General features: G+C 37.3%; 3 protein-coding genes and 1 long non-coding RNA gene across 6 annotated transcripts; 1 reads left to right on the top strand and 3 right to left on the bottom strand.

The window, feature by feature from the left end:
- On the bottom strand, positions 1–3,531 carry LOC113681351 (uncharacterized protein CXorf65 homolog). Its single transcript, XM_027198451.2, has 5 exons — positions 3,367–3,531; positions 1,937–2,023; positions 991–1,107; positions 679–756; positions 1–301 (listed from the first exon to the last, which is right to left on the bottom strand). Exons 1-5 carry the CDS (start codon positions 3,389–3,391, stop codon positions 99–101), a joined length of 510 nt encoding a protein of 169 aa, XP_027054252.2. The 5' UTR covers positions 3,392–3,531; the 3' UTR covers positions 1–98.
- Positions 3,532–3,581: 50 nt separating this feature from the next.
- LOC149036995 (uncharacterized) lies at positions 3,582–5,976 on the top strand. The gene is made up of 2 exons (XR_016181321.1): positions 3,582–5,291; positions 5,772–5,976. It is a non-coding gene; the product is annotated as an uncharacterized LOC149036995 (long non-coding RNA).
- Positions 5,175–13,171, bottom strand: LOC113681341 (polyadenylate-binding protein-interacting protein 1). 2 transcript variants are annotated; one of them, XM_089188254.1, is made up of 11 exons: positions 11,892–13,171; positions 10,218–10,921; positions 9,660–9,775; positions 9,375–9,483; positions 8,779–8,895; positions 8,253–8,374; positions 7,534–7,672; positions 6,846–6,891; positions 6,311–6,407; positions 5,772–5,915; positions 5,175–5,291 (listed from the first exon to the last, which is right to left on the bottom strand). In XM_089188254.1, the coding sequence occupies exons 1-10, from the start codon at positions 12,022–12,024 to the stop codon at positions 5,816–5,818; spliced, it is 1,683 nt and encodes a 560-aa protein (XP_089044380.1). In that variant the 5' UTR covers positions 12,025–13,171; the 3' UTR covers positions 5,175–5,291; positions 5,772–5,815. The 2 variants fall into 2 exon arrangements, 1 of the variants encoding a protein (XP_089044380.1); XR_016181319.1 differs by lacking the exon at positions 5,175–5,291 and having other exon boundaries at positions 5,844–5,915; positions 7,374–7,672; positions 11,892–12,148.
- Positions 13,172–14,167: 996 nt separating this feature from the next.
- Positions 14,168–23,822, bottom strand: LOC149036996 (uncharacterized). 2 transcript variants are annotated; one of them, XM_089188260.1, is made up of 10 exons: positions 23,571–23,822; positions 20,274–20,971; positions 19,714–19,829; positions 19,412–19,520; positions 18,817–18,927; positions 18,244–18,365; positions 17,774–17,912; positions 16,576–16,621; positions 15,687–15,783; positions 14,168–15,130 (listed from the first exon to the last, which is right to left on the bottom strand). In XM_089188260.1, the coding sequence occupies exons 1-9, from the start codon at positions 23,701–23,703 to the stop codon at positions 15,725–15,727; spliced, it is 1,533 nt and encodes a 510-aa protein (XP_089044386.1). In that variant the 5' UTR covers positions 23,704–23,822; the 3' UTR covers positions 14,168–15,130; positions 15,687–15,724. The 2 variants fall into 2 exon arrangements, 1 of the variants encoding a protein (XP_089044386.1); XR_016181320.1 differs by lacking the exon at positions 17,774–17,912 and having other exon boundaries at positions 14,738–15,130.
- Positions 23,823–25,717: the final 1,895 nt, after the last annotated feature.

Consider the following 25,717-nt stretch of genomic DNA (forward strand, 5'->3'; position numbering starts at 1 on the left):
TTTGTCTTTACTTTTGTTGCGTGCTCCATTGAAAACATGCACTTAGTAAATTTTTTTGGCTCCTGTCACGCCGTTGCCAGTACACTTGGTTCATCTTATTAAGTCCGCCGGTTTGGGTTCGAACGTTTTCTTGACGTGGCACTGGGTTTATTACCCGTGGAATTGCTCCCTGTAGGACTAAGACTGAGATTTCCCGATGACTGCTTGCGTTTGACACTTGGTTTTAGGCTTCCTCGACGCATGCTACGAGAACCTCTGCCGCTGACCTCTAGGGTGTCAGTAGGCGTGCGGCGTAAACTTTCTAAAATAAGGGCAAAATATTGGTTAAAAATGTCACCTCTAAAACTTATGGTTTGCTCCCGGAAATGTTAACGGGGTGAAATCGCCCCTTATTTACTGCATCGAGGGGGAACGCAACACTTAACACTCGATCTAAACTCCAATCAGTGAGTACACATCCGGGACTAGATTTGGGTCTTGAAATGAAGTAGAAAATCAGTTAAAAGGTAGGCTCGATTTCTGCCGTTTCCCCGGATGGAAGGAGCGCGAGCTCATTTCTCGAACGGTAGCTGGTATAGTCAAGCCTATGTAAAGGTGGCTATAAGTAAACTATTGAAAATGAACATGTGAAAGTACTCATCAAATATAAAGGACATGTTAAAAGTGCCAAATGCTCACCAAGGAAATCCTTTGTCAAAACGTCCTCGTCATCAAGAAGAGGCGTGTACAAGGGAAATTCACGGCCCTCTATGTTTTCTACAAAACAAAACAAAATTAAAACAAAAACGAAAAAAAAATGAAACAGAGGTGAAGGCATTGGTTGGTGATACGTGAACATAGTTTTATGAATTCAGGATCACATGAAAGATTTTTATCAAATCAACATCTTAATTGGTTTGCATTTAGTCTTGAAGCAAAGGTTATCTAAAACGAAAAAAAAAACGAGTTTCTATAGAACTTGAGTTGCATCAACGCGAAAGAGTTCCCTACTTTCAACTCGCACGAGAATAAATGTTTCTCGTTCGTTGAGGAATTCGCTGCCATTTGATGCTTGATGATCTGTTAGATTCTTCACTGCTCCCTGTAGATCCGAGAGGTCAATGACCGCTGTTTAATTACAACAAAAGTGGGATTAAAAAAAAACCTTGAACTATCAATTTATTGTCAAGGAAAAAGTAGATACTAGAAGTCATGGACGGGGATATCTTACAGTAACACAAAGATCTTACAACTAACATAAGTACAAACGCAAATTCAAGGCCGTAGCTATGGGGGGGGGGGGGGGGAGGTCCAGGGGTGCGGCGTGGAGGTCGACATGACAATCTAGTGAGTATCCTCTGTTTGACAGAGTGTGACCTCCACTTTGAAAAATCCTGGTTACACCCCTGACAGTGCTTGCAGTAGAAAAAAAAATGGGGAAAATATAACTGCTTAATAGTCATGCTACCTGAGAACCCTCCGTCAGGTAAAGTCAACTATCCCCTTGATTATATTGAGCTGAGGCACTGGGTAGGAAGGGTTTTGAGAATTCTCCGAATTCCGTACCCATAAGCCCGCTATTTATCAGGAAACCGTTGCAGATTAATTATAAATGAATTCCCACATTTTTGTAGTTCTTCCAAGCTTTCTGCCCTAAATTTAGTCCTCAGACCCTTTGCTCTTCTGTCTGCTGAATCCATCCATAAGAATCTTTTGATCCATCCTGTACCTTTTTCTTCCCTCTCTTAATCTTAACCTGCTAAAAGTGGCTCTTCTGTGACGACACGCACATAGCAGCGTCAGGATGATATTCTTGATAGCGCTCCCTTACAGCGAGGGGAGCGGGGGAAGGGGCGTTTAGCCCAGGTGCATTATGCAGGCCCGCATGCGTGCTTAGCTGATGTGGCAATTTGTGCACAAAAAAGTACTAAAAGTTTTACCCAAACTTATCACAAACCATTCTCAGCACAGTTACATCGCCTTTTAATGTCTTCCAACAGGTGAAGAATGCGACAGTTTGGGTTAAAAAGAGCCTCTTCATGATCTAAAGAAGTAAAAATGGACACGCGGTATGTCAAGCACGAGGTAGGCAACAAAATTATTATACAGGGCGATTTAATCCGAGCTAGGCTGTGGCGATTGGCTCCAACATTTATGTTATTAAAACTTTCGCTACCATCGCCAAGTTCTCCTGCTCACAAAGATTTGGCAAATGTCACTAAGTATCGTATTTACACAACGTTTTCGTGAGTAGATTCGGTCGATCACAGAGGTCTCCACTATACAAGGTAAAAGCTGAGTCTTACTGGTTGTCACTTAATACAGTTTTCGTTTGTAGATCTTGAGAGGCTAGTTGGAGAATCTTACTAAGAGAAGTCATTGTTCCTCATTTCATTTCACTTTGACATTCAAAAATTATCATCAGACGATAACAATTATTAAATTTGGTTAATTTGGCAAAAAGAAGATTAAAAATGAAAACAGTTTCCGGACAACTGAACACAGTAGGTCTCATTTGAGCTGTAAGACACAGCTCGGACTAATTCCGGACTCAAAAGAGGGGCACTGCATTTAAAATATCTCGGAAAAATAGAATCCTCTGCCATAACATGTTTAACATGTACAGTAAAGCAGAAACAGTTTCTTAACACATACCGAGGTTTTGATGTTGAAAATGAACTCATTTCTTTATTTCAGACTTGTGCCAATGTTATCGTCTAACACCAGTTTTAATTGTTAAAAAAAATCTAACGTGTGTCTACATCAAGCCGGACCGTTCAACACTCAAAACAACTAAAGGACAGTACCGTAGTTTTTATCAACTCTCCTCTTAGGAGGGTATTCTGAATTAATTTACAACACTTTGCGGGGGATTTTGGCCAGACTGCATTGCACAGTTTACAATCTTTAAAGAATATTTTTCCGAGTGCCCCCAATTTCGGAGTCAAGACCAGACCAAGACACCGGGAGCTGCATTCGATACCTTTTTCGGAAGATTCAGCGAGAGGTCGATGTAACTCAAACTTCAAGCTATCAGAATAGCATGGGACAATGGGAAAGCAATCAGTATAATTGATCCGACTGAGCAAGGTCCATATCCGCCATAATCGCTTTAGGTATGTAATTAGAAAAACAATTTTTTGTAGAGAAATTTAATCAAGTTAAACTTGGTCTGTTACGCGACATTTGAGTAAGATAGGCGAGTAAATTAAGCGAAAAACGCAGACACAAATCACAAAATATTCTTGTTACATAAACCAGAAACTAATGCTTCAGGTTTGTGCTTCTAAACACTAGCACAACTAGTCTCTCGCTCAAATAATACGACTTGATTTCACACCAATTAACTGAACTACAGTGAGGGTGAGATAGTTTTAAGAATCTTACCTCCATATTTTACTGTAATAAACATTCCTTTTGTAGTTGTTTAATCAACTCTAGCCCCCGCGCTTGGATACCAAGAGCTGCAAGACGAGCTACAACATTGTCTTGCTGTGCTTCTCGTGGTTAGGAAAGAATGCAAGATGACAAATGCTAATTATTATTTAACAAACGAACCGCTCTCAGTCAGGATCAAAGTAAACACTGAAATGTCTCATGCCTGACATCAACCGACGCAGAGTCGGAAAGTCAAAAGCAAACAGAGCTTATTGCTAAGGGTGAGGTAAAGGCACTAACTGATATAACCGAGTGACGAAAACGCTCAACTCTTGATGACTCTAATCGATTATACATGTATATTTCCTTGCGGATTGTTTCCATTGTTACATCTTATTGGCTAAGGAAGGATGTTCAACTCACACAATTAGGCATATGCTTGCGAACACAGCATCCTAGCCGGGCAATGTGTCAGTACCAGTTCGTTAGGATTAATATCATCAATATTTAATTGGTCAGTCATCACTAGGTCATAGCCCAGTTCCTAAATTTTCCAGCTCCTGTATCTTTTATCCGCGTGAAGTCTAGCAGGAAACGGGAAACCGTTCTCGGTGAGATCATAAGGTAGCACAATAATGGCTTCTTGTCACAAAGACCAAACAATGACAATATTCTCTTGGTTTAAAAAAATTTCAGTTTCTAATCTTTTTTGAAGAAAGTTCAACGCATTCACTTCCTTTCCTAAACCGAATACTTTTGCACCCCGTTAAGCAAACACGCAATCTCCCCAGTCGAGTTCTTTAACTCACTGAAAAAATAGTTTCTGATTGATGGCTTTCCCTGGTCTGTCAAACTAAAACACTGTATAAAGACCTCTTCCAAACATTTAACAGTAAGCGGAATACTTTATCGTTTCAGGTAAACCCTGATTAGAGGATAATTACATCATAGAGGAGAGAATCTTTTGACTATCGCGAGCTTCCGGACAAATATTATCATGTATTTGATATTTTAGCCCAACACGTTATCTGTATATTAATTGTTACTATTAGTCAAAAATGTTTTAAATTTCAAACAGCTGCCTTCTTTAGTTTCTGTGTTTCTATCAATAACAAAGATCTAAAGAACTACAACTACAACTATATTACGCTCTAAATACAAGACAAAAAACAGAAGTCTGTACTTTCATCACTGGATACAATTATAGATTGAGACATTTCCAAGAACGTCACTCTCTTGGGTTTTATTAAGCTCAGCTGTACAAGGTGGTTCCACCTTTCACTCACTGATAAGAAAAATCTTCTGTATGCATTGATTCACACAAAAGCTTCTTAAACTAACAAACAACACTTCAATGATGTCCTGATTATTTTCCTGAAGACGTGTAGTGATCAAATGAAATATAGTGACTAGTGTATTCATGTGGTACTTATATTTTGTCTTATGGGGTGATTTACTCTTGGCTACTCATGACCATGAATTTTTTACATAAAACTATGGTGTGTGACCCACACAAATCACATCTACGCAGGCCTTAAACCTTTTACACGCTAACACCAGTATGCATATTCTCCATACTGTTCTATATACATTTCCTAAGGTGCTGGAATGGAGAATTTGTTTAACAATCAAGAGCTTCTTGAGTCTGTGATCATTTCCTTTCTTCTCGTTACCTTAATGTTTGATTCAGGGGTGATATTGTGGGGAGAAATTAGATGCTGGTCACTCTTAGGGGTCAAAGGATCAAATGTGATGGTTGAACAGCACATCAATGTGCTGTTGCTCCTTAGAATGCAATGAAAATACACTTTCAGATGTCAGATGAAGTTATTGATCAAGTACATGCAACTTATCAATCAATATAATATCACAGTGCAAATATCCCTAACGAGATAAAAATTTTTTATCTTACAGTACAGAACAATTACCTTAAGGCACAGGCGGCCCAAGCTCCAGCTGTGAGATGATCATCTTGCGCAATAACAGTCATGGCGGAATTATAAGAGTTTGTATGGGAATATTTACGACCGCTCTAAGGAATAAAAAAATACGTCAAATTCTCAATAAAAATACCTCACCTTACTTCCACAGCGTATTGCTTGTTATCTGATCGCTTAATTTGATGAAAAGAGCCCATTTGAGCGAGTTGTTCATTTCGAGGTTTTCAACGTACATAAGAAAACCTCGAAATGAACAACTCGCTCAAATGGGCTCTTTTCATCAAATTAAGCGATCAGATAACAAGCAATACGCTGTGGAAGTAAGGTGAGGTATTTTTATTGAGAATTTGACGTATTTTTTTATTCCTTAGAGCGGTCGTAAATATTCCCATACAAACTCTTATAATTCCGCCATGACTGTTATTGCGCAAGATGATCATCTCACAGCTGGAGCTTGGGCCGCCTGTGCTTAAGGCTAACTAAAGGTAGCTATCTATTTTTTTATTATTTTTTTTTAATTAAGATTCTCCTTGCTCTTGTAAGAACTTTTCAAATTCTTGGTCAATTTCTTCATCAAACTCTGGATCATCTTCAATGTAATAACCACCATCTTCAGGACTGGAAATAATCATGTTGACAAAAGAACAGTCAAAAAAATAAAACAATTCACAAAAAAAAATTTTTTTTTCATATTTTAAATATTTCAGCCTTTCATATAAATACTTTTTTTTTCTGTTATTCTCATCACCTATTGTATTGATATTGTAAGGAGAAATTCTGCCTTGGTTATTCATGAGAGTCAAATGGTTGACATAGTCTATCAAGTAAACAAGAAAAGGGAATCATCTAGGGAATGTTGTTAGAAAATAAACCCAAATTTTCATGAACAGACCACTCAAAAAGGAATATAAAAAAATTGCCATGAAGAATAATTATGCACATCTTGGGATTTAAATGATTTCAGGTGACACTCTGCACCAAACTGAAAATACAGTATTCTTAATGATACATACTCAAAATCTCCCTCAAACTGTTCAGGAAAGTAGTACTTGTAAGCATCTTGCAGCTCATTATCATCCTCTCCATCATCAAAGTAATCACTCCACTGCTCTGTTTGATGTTAAGCACAAAGGATTGTGGGATCATAACTTATAGGATAAGTAACAGGATACTTATCTAATGTGTTAATGGTTAGAGTGCTGAACTTTGGCTCAAGAGGTCTGGGTTTGATACCTGGCTGGGTCTATGTGTTGTGTTCTTAGACAAAATACTTTTCTACTCGACCCAGGAGTAGAAATGAGTACTGGAAAATTATCAGGGAAGCTTCATGAAATGCTGGGGGGTAACCTCGCAAACAAATGGCATCCCATCCTGGGGGGGGAGTGATGATACTCCTAGTCTCTTCATGCTATGATAACCAGAATAAATTTTGGCCAGATGGGTCACCTGGCTCACATAAAGATGTTACCTTTACCTAATTATGTAAAGGGGTTTGAACATGAAATACTGCACTATCCAGTCTAAAAGGCTAAAAATTACTTCTTTTACCTGGATTTGTTACTGGAATTAAATCATCATCTATTGATAATTCCTCCTGAAAGGTTATGAGGAAAACAAAAATCCATGAAAATTTCAGAAGAGAAAAACAATTTTTAATCAAAAATTGGGTGAAACTGATGCCTTTTTTACTTAAGAATATAGAGCACTCAATTCACCAACTGTGATGTGTCTGGTCAATCCAAGAGCTAACTCTGAGTGTCACAGATCCTCAAAGAGACCATACACTGCTAAATTGCCATTGATAGTCCACAATGTTATGGTACAAGTAGTCCCTCCTTTTTAGCAAAATCTGCCACATAAGTAAACATATATACTGGTATACACCCACTTTCAAAAATATTGAAATTTTAAAATAATTATATATATATTTAGATATATGTTAGCACACAGAAAGGAACACTCTGGATGTGAGGTGCAAGAAAAGTAGCTACTTTTTGTGAACCATACTCCCAGAGGTCTGCAAGATGTGCTAACAGCAAATTTTTTCCCCTAAGTTTTTATACTCGTGCAACTGACCTTGCCAAAAAGGTGGGACTGATCATAGTTTACAACAGTAGCTCATCCATGAGTTGCATCACAACTGTACTTGTCTTCATTACATTACTATATCAACTGTAATGACAAACAGTGTACAGTATGTTATGCATGTTATTTTATCAAGGAAAAGATAACCTACCAGGCCAAGACCATAATAAGGGAAAGAGTATCCATTGTCAGGAGGGAAGTCAAACGATGTTTCACTGGCTCCTACAGCTGGACTGGAGGACCAACTGGATGCTCGTAGCTTTATTACTTGAGAAAGTAACACCTTTGAACTGCAGACAAGAAAGTGGTAGGATTATTTTTTTCATTAATAAGATTCCTTTTGTCTTTTTCTTTTGGTTTGACTTGTTTCACCCTTTTCACTCCAAGATCTCATTAGTAATTCTCCTTACTGTCTGCCATACAGTTCTCATGATACTACTTCACAATCCCCTATTGATATTTTTCTTTATTCTCAGCACTTGTCTTATTGATATTGTATTGATAACGTAAGGAGAAATTCTGTCTTAGTCACTCATGGGAGTTAAAAGGGTTCAAATAATTGTTCCATTATACCTCTTCCTTTGATGGCTTATTAAGAACTACTGGTACAGAGAAACTGTCTTGAAAAAGTGGCTTGTTAACTGTTTAACTCCCCGATCAAATTTGTAATTCTCCTCACTGTCAACAACACAATTCTTATAATGTTAGTTTAAAGAATTTATTATTGGATCAACTACAACTAATTATCCCGAAATTGATATTTTTCTCTATTCTCGTCACTTGTCTGATTGATCAGTATTGTAAAGAGAAATTCTCTCTTGGTCACTCATGGGAGTTAAATGGTTAATGTAATATTATTACTTCATCTACCTTTCTGACAGTGTGGATTCTTTCAGAAGCTGTTCAACATCAGAGAAAACTTTATCAACATTCTGCTTTCTTTCACTGTCCTTTACCATAAATCTGGGATCATCTAGAAGATATCCTGTCATCTGGATACACCAACAGCAAATGTAAACCAAAAAAAATTCAAATTCACCTTGTATTATTGGTGAAGGCAAACCTGAATTGACACAAGCCTAAAAATGTTCATGTGGGTGCCCCTGACAGAACCAGCCTGTTCAAAGGATGAGTGATACAGTCTATAACTTGCAATCTTGCAGATACCTGTAAGAGTACTCAAAACAAACTTTCACCTGCAAGACAGCTTTATTCACCCTTCAATCAACAGTGGTACTGTGTTGAACCTACAGTATATGATGCTTGAGTTATACATGAAGCTGGCCACTGAGTTGTGTGGGAAAGTGCAAATGTGGAGTTTGTTGAGGAGTTTAAAAAGGACACTTTATTGAAGGGGTAACAAATCAGCTTTGATTGCATACAATGGTTTCAATACCTTCAATATTTTGCCGATGCATTTGAGGCATTCCTCTGTGTGGTTTTGCAGAAGGGTGGACAACATTTCTAATAATCCTCTATGAAATACCTTCAATGGTTCACTCTCACCTAAGGGCTGTGAAAGTGAAAAAAATAACCAAAAGAACAAAGACCCAAGCTATGACATTAATGACATTTATGTAATAAGTTGAGTTACACAATCATTTTGATTGGTTCTTACAAGTGATCTATAACAGAACTGATGCACAAGTGGCATCACCACTAACAATGCTTTGTTTCTTTATTGTATTAAAAAAAAACAATTAAATTCCATTTTTCTGTGGGTTTGTTCAGCAATAGATCACAGAAGACATCAAAATTTGGTAAGAAAATTAGAGATACACTGGGCTGCACTCTGTGTGCCAATTCTGGGTCTTACCACATTTTGACACTATCTGAAATCCTTTACTGAACAGCATAGCACAGCAACAGGGAATCTATTAGTTACATGTAAATACACAGCACATGTATATAACAGATACATGTCACAACAGCTTAGACATTTTTTCCATTAAAAATGGTCACATACTTGAAACAAGTAAATTATCCCCTAACCCTGTAGTTGCAGAAGAGCTCAGCCTCAAACATTGCAAATCCAAGCAATTTTGTCAAAGTTTGCGGATTTTTCAGAGCATCCTCTCGGTTTTTATGTTCATCCCTACATCTGGAAATTAATAATGTAGAACAAGTGTTAACATTGAATATTATTCTTCAACCATCTATGTCTTTGGAACTCTGATCACCAATGCATGCAAGATAACTGATAAACCCTACCAACTAAGGAATGCAAAAGAATGACAAAACTTGTACATCATAGATAGAATTTTGAATTTCATGTACCTATTCATCAAAACACTCCTGAACTTTTCACCACTTTCAAGGATAATGGTATCCTCCTTGGATAACATGTTACAAAGTTTTGCTGCAATGTACTGGAAGTTAGGCTCTGTTATTGACTGAAAAAATGGAATTAAATAAATCTTAAAAACCATAACAAAGGTAATACTTTGTTCAGCACAATTCAAGTTATAACTGATCATGTTTTCAACTTGTCAGCAAAATTTAACTTTAAGGAAATTTGATACTACAAAACCAAGTATTTACAAGTATTATAACTTATCATTAAAAATTATTTGTCCTTTTTGTTTCCAATTAACCCTTTATACCCTAACATCAAAGCGTATGCATATTCTCCAAACTGTTCTCTAAACATTTCCCAAGGTGTAGAAAAGGAGAATTTGTCAAACAATGCAGAGCTTCTTTAGTTGGTAATCAGTTCCATTTTTCTTAATGTTTTGTTTTTTTTGATATGGTAAGGAGAAATTAGATAACCACTCAGACTCTTAGAGGTTAAAGAGTTATATATCTCAAAAAAAAAAAAACATAAATGGTACTCACATATTCAAAGATGAGCTCTACCACCTCCTTTAAAGAGTTCACAGTTCCCATAAATTTCTTCATCTGATCAACCAAAGTCTTAAAAAAATAATTTAACTCGCCAGGACTCTGAGTCAGTCCAAAAAGGACATCTTTAACGCAGTTCATCAGTTCATTTTCAGGTGTGTCATTTATCCTTTGCAATAGCAGTGGTCTGTCGGGTTGTGGTCGAACTGACGCAGGCACAAATTCAGGGGCTTTGACTACAGATGTCAGATTAAGGGAAGCCTTAGGAACAAATTCTTTTGCAAATGGTGATAGGTTTGTAATTTTGCTTGTGGTTTCTGTTAGTGATGTTTTGTCATGATTAGTAACAGTTTGCTCTTTCTGATCACTCTCCTTGTTATGTTCATTGGTTTCAGCAGTTTCTTTAGTTGCATAAGAATCAACATCACTCTCTTGTGGCAATTTCGTTTCTTCTTCTTTCTCATCCAGTGGTTTTTCCACTTTTTCTGCTTTACATGCAGGTATCTCCTCAGATTCCTGACTAATTAGTAACTTAGTAGTGGTATCTTCTTTATCTTTTCCAGTGTCTATTAGCACAGGATCAGGAGAAACATCTTCCACAGGTTTCTCATTAGTTTCTTGGCTTACAGTTACAGGACAAGTATTTTCCTCTGAATCCTTTTCATTACTAGGCACTTGTGCAACAGCAAGAGAAGCACCTTCGACATAAGAATACATGCAAAAAATCACTCAGTTAACTCAGTCACAATATGACCAGTATCATCTGAACTATGCCACCCAGCTGCTACTGAAAAGGCAACTGTAATTTCAAACACTTAGTTTTCAGCAATATCACACATTGCAGTTTTTACATAAAATCAAAATTAAGTATACTATGGAGGGGAGGGTAACTGTGGTACTGAATTGGGCAGGAGGGCAGTATTGTTTTTATCAGTTTTATCAACTGAGTTGATAAATGTAAATTGACCACTGTAAAAGAGATCACCATGGCCAATTCTCATTGATGACTCACTTGATAAACCAAATTATATTAAAAAGTATTGTTTGAATTGACTGAGGGTATTTATGGAATGTGTTTGGATTCTATTAAATGATATGTAACTCTCAGAAGAAGCTCTGCCTACTGTACAACTCAAGTAAGAATGGTTAAAAGTTTACCTGTTCTAACTTAATGTGAGGCAAGATTTCCCCAGAGCCCCATAATTCATTATACATAACACTTTTCTGGGGTAAAGGTTACCTTTTGGACTCTAGCTTTGTTTAAGAATCTTTCGAGGTTATACGGAAGTCTTTCCGAATCTTATTATCTCGTGGACATTATTACACCCTCTTGGATAGTAAGTAGTCGTTTAAAGTTATACGAACCAAACTGATACAAATGACTGATTACAAGGGTTATTTGCACACAGAAAATGGATAGCCTTTTAAGCTATAAATATACACATAAAATATTAAAGTGGGATTTCGATACTTCGAGCTTTCGACTCCAGCTACCTAAACACTATGCGTGCGTTAACATTTTCCCGCGTTTTGAGTTGATGTGATTGTACGGATTCACATACGAAAATTTTTTCGAGATTTCGGTTCACTTAGAAATTAAAACCAACGAATAAAAAAAACCAAGAGATATATAATTTCTATTAAGCTATAATGACAACAAAATGTCACCTTTTTCAGTTTCAGTTGAAAGGGAAGGGGTTTCCTTTTCGTTCTCTTGAGTGTTCAAGTCTTCCCACTTCTCGCCAGGTCTTCTAAGTGGATTCGTGTAGTCTTTTGACGTAATTTTTTTCTTTCCAGGCATTATTCATATGTTGAGAAACTGAAAAATCCGAATTTTCTATGAATTACGAACCATTTCATCGAAAAAGTCCATTCCTCTGTGACCTCAACTCGAAAACAACATATCTCAACCAAATAACTCAGCACCCTGGCCTCATGATTACCATACCGCTGACAAAGAGTCATAATGACTCTGGGCTCGAGATTGATTAGGACCTTGATGGTGATCATTTAGAGAGATGGAGGAGAGATTAAACAACTGGAAGCAACATGGCAACGAGTAAAATGCCCAAAAAACTGACTTTTATTCAGACGAATCAAGTCTTTTCCTTCATATAAACATTGAGTGAAAAAAACTTCCAAGAATAAGCGGCTCGAACTTTTTCCTTAAAAGTTCCTTAGATAGTACCTTATGAACGGTGCTTCAAGAGAAAAACGATTATTTTCAGAAGTTTGTGGTTACCCTTTATCCTTGAGGATTCATGTTACGTATTTTTGAAAGAGTGTTACCTTGGAAACTTGGTAAACTTTTACGAAATTTTAAGGATTTCCTCTTTTTTTCACTTCGTGCCCATTTTGATTACCTCTTTCTCTTCTAGGTGATCTCTCTTGCAGCGTTTTGATATTATTCACTTCCGGCTACCTCGAAGATAGTTGTTCGACATATGTTCAGAAATGCATGCAGTAACGAAAATGACGAAACTTTGTCAAAATCGCTAAGGTGAGGTGACTTGTGCGGTAAAATTTAATACCGAACAACCATCGACAATTTATATGTAAGGTGAGCTTAAGTTTGAACCTGAAATGAACCTGATTTAATTAACACAGTTTTTTTTATCAGGGCTGGATTGTCGCATTATTTGCTGTTAACTTTACACCCAGTATTCCAACAAGGAACCATTGTCCATCCAGATCAAAGTGCGTCAAATGAATAACTTTTTCTCGTATGCCAGTGATGTAACAGTCATCATCCATGGAAGCCACAACGCAGCTACTGGTTGGAGTGTCTGCAGACCATGATGATGAGAGCGTTAAACTAGAAACTAATACCAGTTTCTGACGAAAGAGAGATTAGATATTGGTTTGCGACGTGAGTTAAAATAAAGCCTACTGAATGAAAAAATTCGGGGGGTATTACATGGTTTTCCAGTGAAACGGAGGAGGATCAGCTGTCGCCAACAGAGCATAGAGGGAGGAACATAGAAAATTTACCGAAAATTAGCCGCCAATCAGGAGGATTATAAGAATCGTACAGATTCTTAGGGGAAGAACAACTAAATTTTCACGTGACACTGACCAAAATCCTCCGACCCACCCCTCCCCCGGGCGGGTCTTCTAACTCTGTTTGTGATTTTGTGTTTGACGACCAGCTTGAATCTGTTGGGGGAATGTCATTCAAGCCGTGATCGATTTCGGAGCCCTCGTGTTCGAATTCTGCCTGTGGCACAGAAGCTGTCGAGAATACCCCAGGAAAAGAGAATGATGTTTGGTTTTGAGACATGAAAGATAACATGAATGCCGTAGTTAACCCATGTCCTAAAATCAGTACTTGCACCTCACGATTTAGTCAAAACACATAATGCCACACACCACACCACAATAGTTTGCACTGCCTTTTGCATGGTTTCACTCTTACATGAAAAACCGAAAAAAATGACAGAAAGTAATCATCTCTATTCTTTATTTTAAATAAATTATTTTAAAAAGGTGATAGAATCACAATTTGTCACTTAAGGGCGTAACTCAGCTCAAACTAGCCAGTCAGCAGACCCTCAGTTTTAGGCTTCACCACGAACGTGTCTCCACCTGCGGGATTTTTAAGAATGAGGCCTTGACCAACGCGTCTGGCAGCGCTATTAACCCTTTACACCCTAACATCAGTATGCATATTCTCCATACTGTTCTTTATACATTTCCTAAGGAGCTGACAGGGAGAATTTGTTTACTAATTAAGAGCTTCATTAGTTGGTGATTATTTTCTTTATCCCTGTGACCTTAATGTGCAAATCGAGGATGATATTGTAAGGAGATATTAGATGCTTGTCACTCAAAGGGTTAATAAGGACCTGCTCGCAAGCTAAGCCCAAATCTAATTTTTTCTCAGAGGTAGATGAATGCTGTAAAGTAATTACTATTAAAAAAACAAATTATGCCAGAAGGTTAACTTTCGATAATAACGAAAGTTTAATTTCCAATTATGCTCCTTGAACCCTATAATGCTACCGAGGGGCGTGTTCAACAGGTGCAATGGATACAATACATACTTTCATCTTCCTTACGAGCGTTGCTCCCCTTTACGCACCCGTTGCAGTAGACTTGATTTTCCATTAGATAAGAAATACAACAAGGGTCACCCATGAACAAAGAAAATAAAAAGAAAGTGAATTAATCGGTGCATCGTTTAAACGTTCCCATAGGTTAGCCGGTTGACAACAGAAATAAAAAACCTAAAAGAGACCCAAAGTCTATCGTTTATCATAGCAATGACTCCAAAGACAACTTGACACTATATCTACAAGTGTTCTAAGTAATAACCTACGTGGAACGTTGGAATATCACGACAAAAGTTCGTAAATGATGAGCCGTTGATTGGCTGACCAACAGGAGGAAAGAAACAATTTGACAAAAATGAGCGATGTTATCACGTGTTATATCACCTGATACGCGTAAATAAAGTAACCAATTAATACTGCTATGAAAGGAAAACCATGCAAAGATTTCAGAGTAACAATAACTATGTTAGGAATTGTTCCCAAAAGCTTTATTTAGATATATTAAAAATAGCATACAAAACTGGCGAATTTCAATTCACATTTGGACTTTGTACAGCTATGACTACAAAATAAATGAATCTTCTGAAGACATAAAAAAGGGTTTTTAAAAAACCTATAATAAGTTCACGTATATATAATACAATCTAGCATTTTATTTCATTTGTGTTAAGTCTAAATTTAACTCTCACATTTACAGTAAGAAATCAAAAGAGAGTGTATTGTTTTTTTAACCTCCTGTTTTGTTCAATGTATCCAAGTTTCTAGAAATGTGATCGAAGCGAGGGCCATAGTAATCAATGATGTTAGCTTTGACGAGAAATTGACTGGTACATCTGCTGAAAGTTATCCCAGTTTCTAAAGAATATAACATCAATGCAAAGCATCTTGCAACTCGTTATCATCCTCTCCATCATCAAAGTAATTACTCCACTATAAAGGGGTAAGTTTCTAAAGAAACTGTGGTGCTGCGTCAGTGGGAGAGTATAGCAGGTAATTTAGTGTTAACAACTGGGTTGAAAACGTAAATTAGCCACCGTAAAGGGTAAAAAAGCTGACGTTTCGAGCGTTAGCCCTTCGTCAGAGCGATGGGCGAAGGGCTAACGCTCGAAACGTCAGCTTTTTTACCCTTTACGGTGGCTAATTTACGTTTTCAACCCAGTTGTTAACACTAAATTACCTGTAATCACTCCACTGCTCTGTTTGACGTTTCAAGCACACAGGAAAAGGAAAATTGCCAATTATCATCTAGGAAATGTTGTTAGAAAATAAACCCAAGTTGTCATGAACAGACGACACAAAAGGAATGTAAGAAAATTGCTGTGAAGAATAACCTTTCACATCTTGGGATTTAAAGGATTTAGGCTGGCAATCTGCAAAGAACTTAAAATTCATTATTCTAAATAATACATACCTGAAATCTCCCTCAAAATGATCTGGAAATTAGTACTTCTAAGCATCTTGCAGATCGTTATCATCCTCTCCATCATGAAGGTAATCATTCCACTGCTCTGTTTGATGTTAAACACAAAGGAATGTGGGGTCACAAATTGTATAATAAAACTCTAACATAAAACAGGATACTTATCTTAATTGTTAATGGTTAGAATACTGGACTTTGGGTCAAGAGGTCTAGGTTTGATATCTGGCTGGGTCAATGTGCTGCGTTCTTGGGCAAAATACGTTATTCTCACAGTGCCCCTCTCCACCCAGGAGTAAAAATAGGTACTGGAAAATTATCAGGGAAGCTTCATGAAATGCCAGGGGGTAACTTTTGCAACAAATGGCATCCCATACAGGGGGGGAGTGATAACACTCCTAATTGCTTCATGCTACGGTAACCAGAATAAGCTCTGGCTGAGTGGGTCACCTGGCTTGCCTACAGACATTACATTAACATAAAACAAAATACTTATCTTAATTGTTAATGGTTAGAGTACTGGACTTTGGGTCAAGAGATCGGGGTTTGATACCTGGCTGAGTCAATGTGCTGTGTTCTTGGGCAAATTACTTTATTCTCACAATCCCTCTCTCCATCCAGGTGTATAAATGGATACTGGCAAATTATCAGGGAAACTTCATGAAATGCTGGGGGGTAGCCTTTGCAAAAAAGTGCATCCCATCCAGGGAGAGTAATAATACTCCTAGTTTCTACATGCTATGATAACCAGAATAAGTGCCAGCTGGATGGGTCACCTGGCTTGCATATAGACATTACCTTTACCTAATTATGTAAACTTAAGGTGTCTGAGCATGAAATACTGCACTATTCAGTCTAAAAGGCTAAAAATAAATTCTTTTACCTGGATTTGTTACTGGAATTAAATCATCATCTATTGATAATTCATCCTGAAAGGTTATGAAGAAAACAAAAATCCATGAAAAGCTCAGATGAGAAAAACAATTTTTAATATAAAAATTGAGTGAAATTGATGCTTTTTTTACTAAAGAGTATAGAGCACTCAATTCACCAACTGTGATGTGCCTGGTCAATTGAATAGCTAATACCAAGTGTCACAGATCCTCAAAAAGACCATACCCAAATTTCCATTGATAGTCCACAACATTAGAATAAGTTACACATATACTGGTATATGAAATTTATATTTATCTTTAGAAATGGGGTGGTGTATATATGTATATATATACATAAGTTAAAGAATTAAATGGGACACATCGATTCTCTGTGACTCTGAGTTTCGCGCCTAAGCACTCGTCAGACTGAGTTCTGTCTGACAAGCGCTTAGGCACAAAACTCAGAGTCACAGAGAATTGATGCATCCTCTTTAATTCTTTAACTTATGCATACTTAGCTCTGCTACCACAGCATTGAGCACTTTATGCCAAGGTAGACTCTACCCTCACATTCATTTATATATATATATATATAGGAAGTCTGCAAGTCGATTTTCGCGTGGAACAGTGCTCAATACGTTGAAGCAGAGCAGAATAAATATTATGAGAGGAAAAAAGGACGCAACTACATTTCCCGACAAGCCTGTTTCGTGAATCGCTTCACTCTTCAGGGGTTTAAGTGAAGCGATTCACGAAACAGGCTTGTCGGGAAATGTAGTTGCGTCCTTTTTTCCTCTCATAATATTTATTTATATATATATTTGTCTGCTCATATATATATATATATATATATATATATATATGAGCAGACAGCAAGGAACTCTGGGTGTAAGGTATATATATGTATAAAATAGTACACAGCAAAGAACTCTGGGTGTGAGGTGCAAGAAAAGTAGCTACCTTTCATGAACCATAGTCCCAGAGGTCTGCAGGATGTGCTAACAGCAAATTTTTTCCCTGATTTTTTTCTTTAACTCATATGACTGACTTTGCCAGAAAGGATGGACTGATCATAGTCTACAACAATAGCTGGTCGTGAGTTGCATTACAACTGTACTTGTCTTCATTTCATTACTATATGAACTGCAATGACAAACAGTGTACAGTATGTTATGCATGTTATTTTACCAAGGAAAAGTAACCTACCAGGCCAAGACCATAATGAGAGAAAGAGCATTCATCATCAGAAGGGAAGTAAAATGATGTTCCACTAGCTCCTACAGCTGGACAAGAGGACCACCTGGATGCTCGTAGCTCTATTACTTGAGAAAGAAACCTCTTTGATCTGCAGTCAAGATATAGGGTTCTTTTTTTAATTGATATGTTTAACCCTTTCACTCCCAAGATCTCACTGGTAATTCTCCTTACTGCCTCCCATACAATTCTTATGATGTTAGTTCACAGTCTCCCATTGATATTTTCTTTATACTCAGCTGTTGTCTGCTTGATACTGTATTGATAATGTAAAGAGAAATTTTGTCTTGGTCACTCTTGAGAGTTAAAAGGTTCATATGATTGTTCCATTAAACCTCGTCATAGGATGGCTTATTAAAAACTACAGAGTAACTGTCCTGAAAAAATGGCTTGTTAATGTAATATTATTACTTCATCTATACCTTTCTGACAGTGTGGATTCTTTCAGAAGCTGTTCAACATCAGAGAAAACTTTATCAACTTTCTGCTTTTTTTCACTATCAGTTTCCATAATTCTGGAGTCATCTAGAAGATAACCTGTCATCTGGATACACCAACAGCAAATGTAAACAAAAAAACACATCATCACCACCATATTGGTGATTAAGCAAACATAAAGTGACACAAGCCTAAAAATTGTTGATGTGGGTGCTCCTGACAAAACCAGCTTGTTCAAAGGATGAGTGATGTGGTCTATAAATTGCAACCTTGCATGTACTTGTAAGTGTACTCAAAACAAACTTTCACCTGCAGCATAGCTTTATTCACCCTTCAATCAACAGTGGTACTGGGTTGAACCTACATTGTATGATGCTTGATTTATACATGAAGCTGGCCACTAACTTGTATGTGAAAGAGCAAATGTGGAGTTTGTTAAGGAGTTTAAAAAGGATACTCTATCAAAGTGGTGACAATTATGCCTGTTCAACTATAAATTAGTGTAAACATCATGTATCTGTCAAATCAGCTTTGATTGTATACAATGGTTTCAATACCTTCAATATTTTGGCAATGCATACGAGGCATTCCTCTGTATGGTTTTGCAAAAGGGTGGACAACATTTCTAATAGTCCTCTGTAAAGTTCCTTCAAGAGTTCACCTGAGGGCTGTGAAAGTGAAAAAAAAACAACAACAAGCTATGAACATCACAATCTAAGGACATTTATGTAATAAGCTGAGTTACACAACCATTTTGATTGGTTCTTACTGACAATCTATTAGAGGTCTGATAGAGGTCTATCAGATGCATAGGTGGCATTGCCATTAATAATGCTTTACTTCTTTATTGTATAAGAAAAACCAATTGGATTCCATGTTGCTGTGGGTCTCTTCAGCAATAGACCACAGAAGACATTAAGATGTGGTTAGAATATTAGATACACCAAGCTGCACCTTGTGTGCCAATTCTGGTCTTACCACATCTTGACATCATCTGGGATTCATTACTGAACAGATGCATAGCAACAGGGAATCTGTTTGTTAACTACACAGCACATGTATATAACAGATACATGTAAATGTAACAACAGCTTAAAAATTTTTCCGTTAAAAATGGTCACATACTTTAAAGCAAGTAAATTATCCCCTAACCCTGTAGTTGCAGAAGAGCTCAGCCTCAAACATTGCAAATCCAAGCAATTGTGTCAAATTCTGTGGATTTTTCAGAGCTTCCTCTCTGTTTTTATGTTCATCCCTACATCTGGAAATATATAAAGAACTGAAATATATAAAGTAGGACAAGTGTTAATGTTAAATATCATTCTTTAACCATCCATGTCTTTAGAATTCTGGTCACCAACACATGCAAGATAACTAATAAACCCTGCCAACCAAAGAATTTGAAAGAATAACAAAACTTGTACATCATAAATGGAATTTTGAATTTCATGTACCTATTCATAAAAACACTCCTGAAATTTTCACCACTTTCCAGGATAATGGTATCCTCCTTGGATAACATGTTGCAAAGTTTTGCTGCAGTGTATTGGAAGTTAGGCTGTGTTATTGACTGAAAAAAATGGAATACATCCATCTTATAACTCATAACAAAGGTAACACTATTCAAGTTATGACTAATCATGTTTTCAACTTGTCAGCAAAATTTAACCTTCTGGAAATCTGATACTACAAAGACAATTATGTACAGGTATTGTAACTTGTCATAATAAGTATTTGTCCTTTATGTTTCCATAAGGGTTACCCTTTAAAATGTGACTATAGCAAATTAACCCTAATTTATACCCTAACATCAAGGCATATTGATATTCTCCAAACTGTTCTCCTAACATTTCCTCAGGGGCCAAAAATGAGCTTCTTTGGTTGGTGATCAGTTCCTTTATTCTTGTGACCTTATATGTTTGATTCAAGGGTGATATTGTAAGGAGAAATTAGATGCCAGTCACTCTTAGGGGTTGAAGGGTAAAATATCTCCAAAAAAAAAACTGGTACTCACGTATTCAAAGATGAGCTCTACCACCTCACTGAAAGAGTTCAGGGAACCCAAATGTTTCCTTATCTGAAGAACCAAAGTATCAAAATAATGACCTGACTCACCAGGTCTCTGAGTCAGTCTCAAAAGGACATCTTTAACACAGTTCATCAGTTCATTTCCTGGTGTGTCATGTATCTTTTGCAATAGTGGTGCTCTTCTAAATTGTGGTGGAACTGATGCAGGCTCAAATTCAGGGGCTTTGGCTACAGATGCCAGATTAAAGGAAGCCTTAGGGACAAATTCTCTTGCAAATGGTGATAGGTTTGAAATTTTGCTTGTGGCTTCTGTTAGTGATGTTTCATTGTGATTCATAGCAGTATGCTCTTTCTGATCACCCTCCTTGATGTTTTTATTAGTTTTGGCAGTTTCTTTTGTTGCATTAGAATGAACATCACTCTCTTGTGGCAATTTTGTTTCTTCTTCTTTCTCATCCAGTGGTTTTTCCACTTTTTCTGCTTTACATGCAGGTATCTCCTCAGATTCCTGACTACCTAATAACTTAGTATTGGCATGGTATTGATCTTTTCCAGCATCTATTGGCACAGGAATGGGAGAAACATCTTCCACAGGTTTCTCATTAGTTTCTTGGCTTACGAGACAAGTATTGTCCTTTGCATCCTTCTCATTACTAAGCACTTGCACAACCCCAAGAGAAGCACCTTTGATGTTAAAATACAAACAAAATTCACTGAGTTTACTCAGTCACAAATGACCAGTATCATTTGAGGTAATTGTGAAGAACAGCTCCCCTCCACTGACAGGCAGCCAACTCCTGGCCAACAATAAGCTGACAGCCAGCCAACTGTAGGTAATCTGTTGGCTGACAGTTGGGCAACTGTCAGCTAACAGCTTACTAGGGTATCTATTATTAGGTTTTGCTGAAAAGATAACTGCATGCAGGACATCTGATGGCCAACAGTTGACGGACTGTCTGTTGAATGTCAATAATCTTTCAGTAAGGTGTTGGTACCCTTTTGGTAGAATGTAGATAACTTTAGGACAATAATTGCTTTAAAAAGTTTATGATTTGCAACCCCTGATGATTGCACTGAAAAGATAAAATGAAACTCTTAATAGTCTTAACACTAATAGCTCTTTTGTGTTAGTTGAGCACAATTTCTTGGCAATTTCTCTTCCAACACTCACTTTAATTCCTGGCCTGTTTTCCATTTTGGATATTTAACTTTTTCCCAATCCCATTCTGAATTTCACATGGTTCTCAAGTAAATTAGTTCATACTGTAGGCAGCTTCACCTTGTTATAACATGGTAGCTCCTCAGGGAGCCATTCGTGTAAAAGGAGAGACAGCTTTACTTGTAAATGCGATCATAGAATTTGAGCAGCAATAGCTGTCCCTCTCGCTGCATGTTAGCCATCAATGACAGGTGTTGCCAAAGTCTTCTCTTGCAGACTGCTTCAAGTTCCTTAGCAGACCCCCTGTCCATGTCTCTCATCGACAGTTCTTAATTCAGCAAAGGCAACAAAATCTTGGAGGGTGCTGCAGGGGCAACCAGCCAGGCAAAACACATTCATTATGCTACAGTTGTTGTCCTTAAGGATCTGTCGCACCCTCTGCTATCTTGAATGGATTATGGCCAGACTGTGGGTGCTGGTGCGAGTAACATCTTTCTGTCATGGTTGCTACTGCTGAGGTTCGTCAGCTGTGCGTTGATGCAGAGTCCGAACCTCAGCCTTGAGCATGGCAATGGTCTACTTGGTATCCACCAACTTGGTTTGTAGAGTCTTGATAGCATCTGACTTTGTTCTGACCAGATTGGCCAGCTCCAAAGTTGAAGGTGGTGATTGGAACCCCCCAAGGCAAACTTCTGTCCTACCTTAACAAGTTCAAGTGCCAAAAAGTCTACCAGGGTGACTACTTCAGGAACATGCTAGCTGACATAGCAGAATTCTACCCCCTCAACCCAGCCCACTTAAAATGTAAAGAAAGCTATTATCAACATATATTTTGTCGTTCATTTCATTTTGATTAAGAGTAATTGAATTTAACACAATTGCAGAAAGAAGTCCCTAAAGAAAACTCAAGATAATTCAGTTTTAAGCAACATATGCAACATGATGCAGTACGCGCAAGTTCAAATCATAATGTGATTGCATAAATTAAGAAGACAAAATCAACAAGAATTGCACACACATAATTTACTTTGTATTAACTTAGAAATACAAAAGCTTTCTATAAAAGGGAAAGTACAAAGCATGCAACCCGCAAAAAGACTTAAGACTAAATGTGTCCTTTTAGTGTCGGCCAACTGTCAGCCAACTGTTGGCCAACATAAGGCCGAAAATCAGTGGAGGGGAGCTGTTCCTCACAATTATCATCATTTGATCAATGCCACCCATCTGGTACCGAAAAGTAACTGTATTTTTAAACACCTAGTTTTCAGCAATATGACACATTGCAGTTTTAACATAAAATCAAGATCAAGTATAATATGGAGGGGAGGGTAAATGTGGTACTGCATTAGGCCAGAGGGGGTGTCACCAGATGATTTGATTTTATCAACTGAGTGTGATAATGTAAATCAGCCACTGTAAAAGAGATCACTATAGCCAATTCTCATCAAAAACTCCCATGATAATCCAAATTATATTAAAAAGTATTGTTTGGATTGACTGATTGTATTTTTGGAATGTGTTTGGATTCCTTTAAATGATATGTAACTCTCAGAAGAAGCCCTCTATACTAGGCAGTACAACTCAGTTAAGAACTAATAGTTAAAAGTTTACCTGTTCTAACTTAACGTGAGGCAAGATTTCCCCAGAGCCCAATACCTCATTATACATAACACTGTTCTTGGATAAAGATTACCTCTGGGACTCTGATTTTGTTTTAGATGATTTTGAAGTTAAACGGAAGTCTTTCCGAATCTTATTATCTCGTGAACATTATAATACACCCTCCTGGAAAGTAAGTAGTCGTTTTAAGTTCCAGTCCGAACCATACTAATACAAATGACTGATTACAGGGGTTATTTGCATACAGAAAATGGATAGCTTTTTAAGCTATAAATAAACACATAAATATTAAAATGGGTTGCCGAGGCTTCGGGCTTTCGATTGCAGCTACATGAATAGTGTATGCGTGCATTGACATTTTCGCGGGTTTTGAGCTGATGTGATTGTACCGATTCACACGCACAATTTTTTAGAGATTTTGGTTCACTTTAAGATAAAAGCAACGAATAGGAAAGCCAAGGGAGATATAATTTCTATTAAGCTATAACGACTACAAAATGTCACCTCTATCAGTTTCAGTTGAAGGGGAAGGGGTTTTCTTCTCGCGCTCCTGTGTGTTCAAGTCTTCCCGCTTCTCGCCAGGTCTTCTAAGTGGATTCGTGTAGCCTTTTGATGTAATTTTTTTCTTTCCAGACATTATTTATAGGTTGAGAAACTGAAAAATCCGAATTTTCTTTGAATTACGAACCATTTCATCATAGAAAGTCCCTACTTCCGTGATCTCAACGTCTGCATTACAGCTCTGCAGCCTGGCCTGTTTCTTTGATATCCTGCAGTACCTCATGAGGACCTTGATGGCGATTGGAGAGGGAGGAGAAATTAATTACTAGAAGCAACATGGCACGAGTAAAAAAAAATGCCCACAAATTGACCCTTATCAATTCTCTATCTTCATGTAAACATTGACAAAAGTGAAAAAAACTTACAAGAATAAGAAAAGCGCGCTAGACATAAAGCGACTCGAGCTTTTTCCTTAAAAGTTCCTCAGATAATACCTTGTGGACGGTGCTTCAATTAGAATCAAAGTGCTCTGTAAGCAAACTCGTGAATTGACAGATGACTTACATGATTTTTTGGATTATGTTTAGTGAATTTTGTGGTTGATTGTCATATTTAGAGTACGAGCAGTAGTTCAGTGTTCACTAATGTAGCAAAGAAACAAAGTAACATTGGGATAAGAAGGCATTACAATTGAAATGATCACGCTATTACATTTTACAAGGGTGAATGATGTCATGTATTTTAAACATATATCATTTTTGTTTCTGGTTCAAAAGAAAAGGTTGGAAGTAAATGTGGGTGAAAGTGAAATTTACTGTCTATCAATGTAAATATTTGAAAATCAAGGCAATACTGCCTTAATGAAAACATTAATGATTCCCTCTTTATCAAATGAGACAAACGGGAACGAGTTTTGAGTGATATCACTAAGCCCAGACTGCCACCGTCATTTTGGATTTCCGTCCAAATTTTCAAATTGTCTTGAAACTTAAAAGAAAATTGTTCTTTAAAAATTCACTGAAAATCCGTAGCCAAAATTATTTGTTTAGGTTTTATTTGATTTTCGTGTTAACCTGTAATTTCGTCAGTCGCCAGCACCTTTTTTTGCTTCACACAGAAAAAACACACAATACGAAATGTAATGATCGATTTTGTCCCCAATCTCACGCCATAACAGAAAAAGCTTTTGAACACCGGTAAACTCCGAGCGCTTCAGAGTAAGTGATATTTTTAACGAATCTTCGGATTGTTTTCAAGTTCAAGGATTGTAAATTACAATTTTATGAAAAACGAAGGTTGTTCTCGTATTTCAGTGTGAATCCTCGCACGCCTGTCAGTCGCTGGCGCCGCTTGTTGAAACTAAAACGAAAAAAAAATAAACTATTTTTAAGATTATCATTGGCTTCTTTTTCACCCCACCACTATTCTTAGCAACGAAGGTCGCCATTTCGTTTATTTATTACTCGCAAAAACCTATCAAATGCACTTAAAAGCCTAAAATCGAAAAAACGTTTACAGGAATCGAGCGAGCGAGCGAGTGCCACTCTCCACATCATATCTACAACTCGCTCTTGCGCATGTGCGCAATTCACGAGTTAAAAGGATAGCTTTCAGAAGTTCGTGGTTACCCTCTATCCCTGCGGATTCATGGTACATATTTTTGCATGGGGGTTACCTTGGAAACTAAGTAGACGTTTACAAAATTTTTAAGGATCTTCTCTTTTTTTCATATTGTGCCCATTTTAGTTACCTCTTTCCGTTCTTCTCTTACAGCATTTTGATTATTATTCTTCCTGTTGCCTCGAAGATAGTTGTGAGACATATGTCCAGAAATGCATGCAGTAGCGAAAATGGCAAAAATTTGTTAAAATCTTCAAGTCCACCAAGCTGATTTCGCTTTGACGAATGCGACTAAAATTCGCCAATATCGCCAAAGCCATAAATATTCACTAGGTTTGACGAAATTTCGTTAAATCTGCCATTTTCGTATACGTAACTGCGTGCATTTCTAGACATAAGTGATATGTGAGGAACCTATATTTTTCAATGTTGATCTTGGAGGCTTAGCCCACATAGGCTGAAGTTCAGTGAGGTGAAGCTCATTAAAATCTATATCCATTGAAATAACTGATAACAGAGGTGACTTGTGC

This window comes from Pocillopora damicornis, chromosome 11, assembly GCF_964200805.1.
Source record: "Pocillopora damicornis chromosome 11, jaPocDami1.2, whole genome shotgun sequence".
Lineage (NCBI taxonomy): Eukaryota > Metazoa > Cnidaria > Anthozoa > Scleractinia > Pocilloporidae > Pocillopora > Pocillopora damicornis.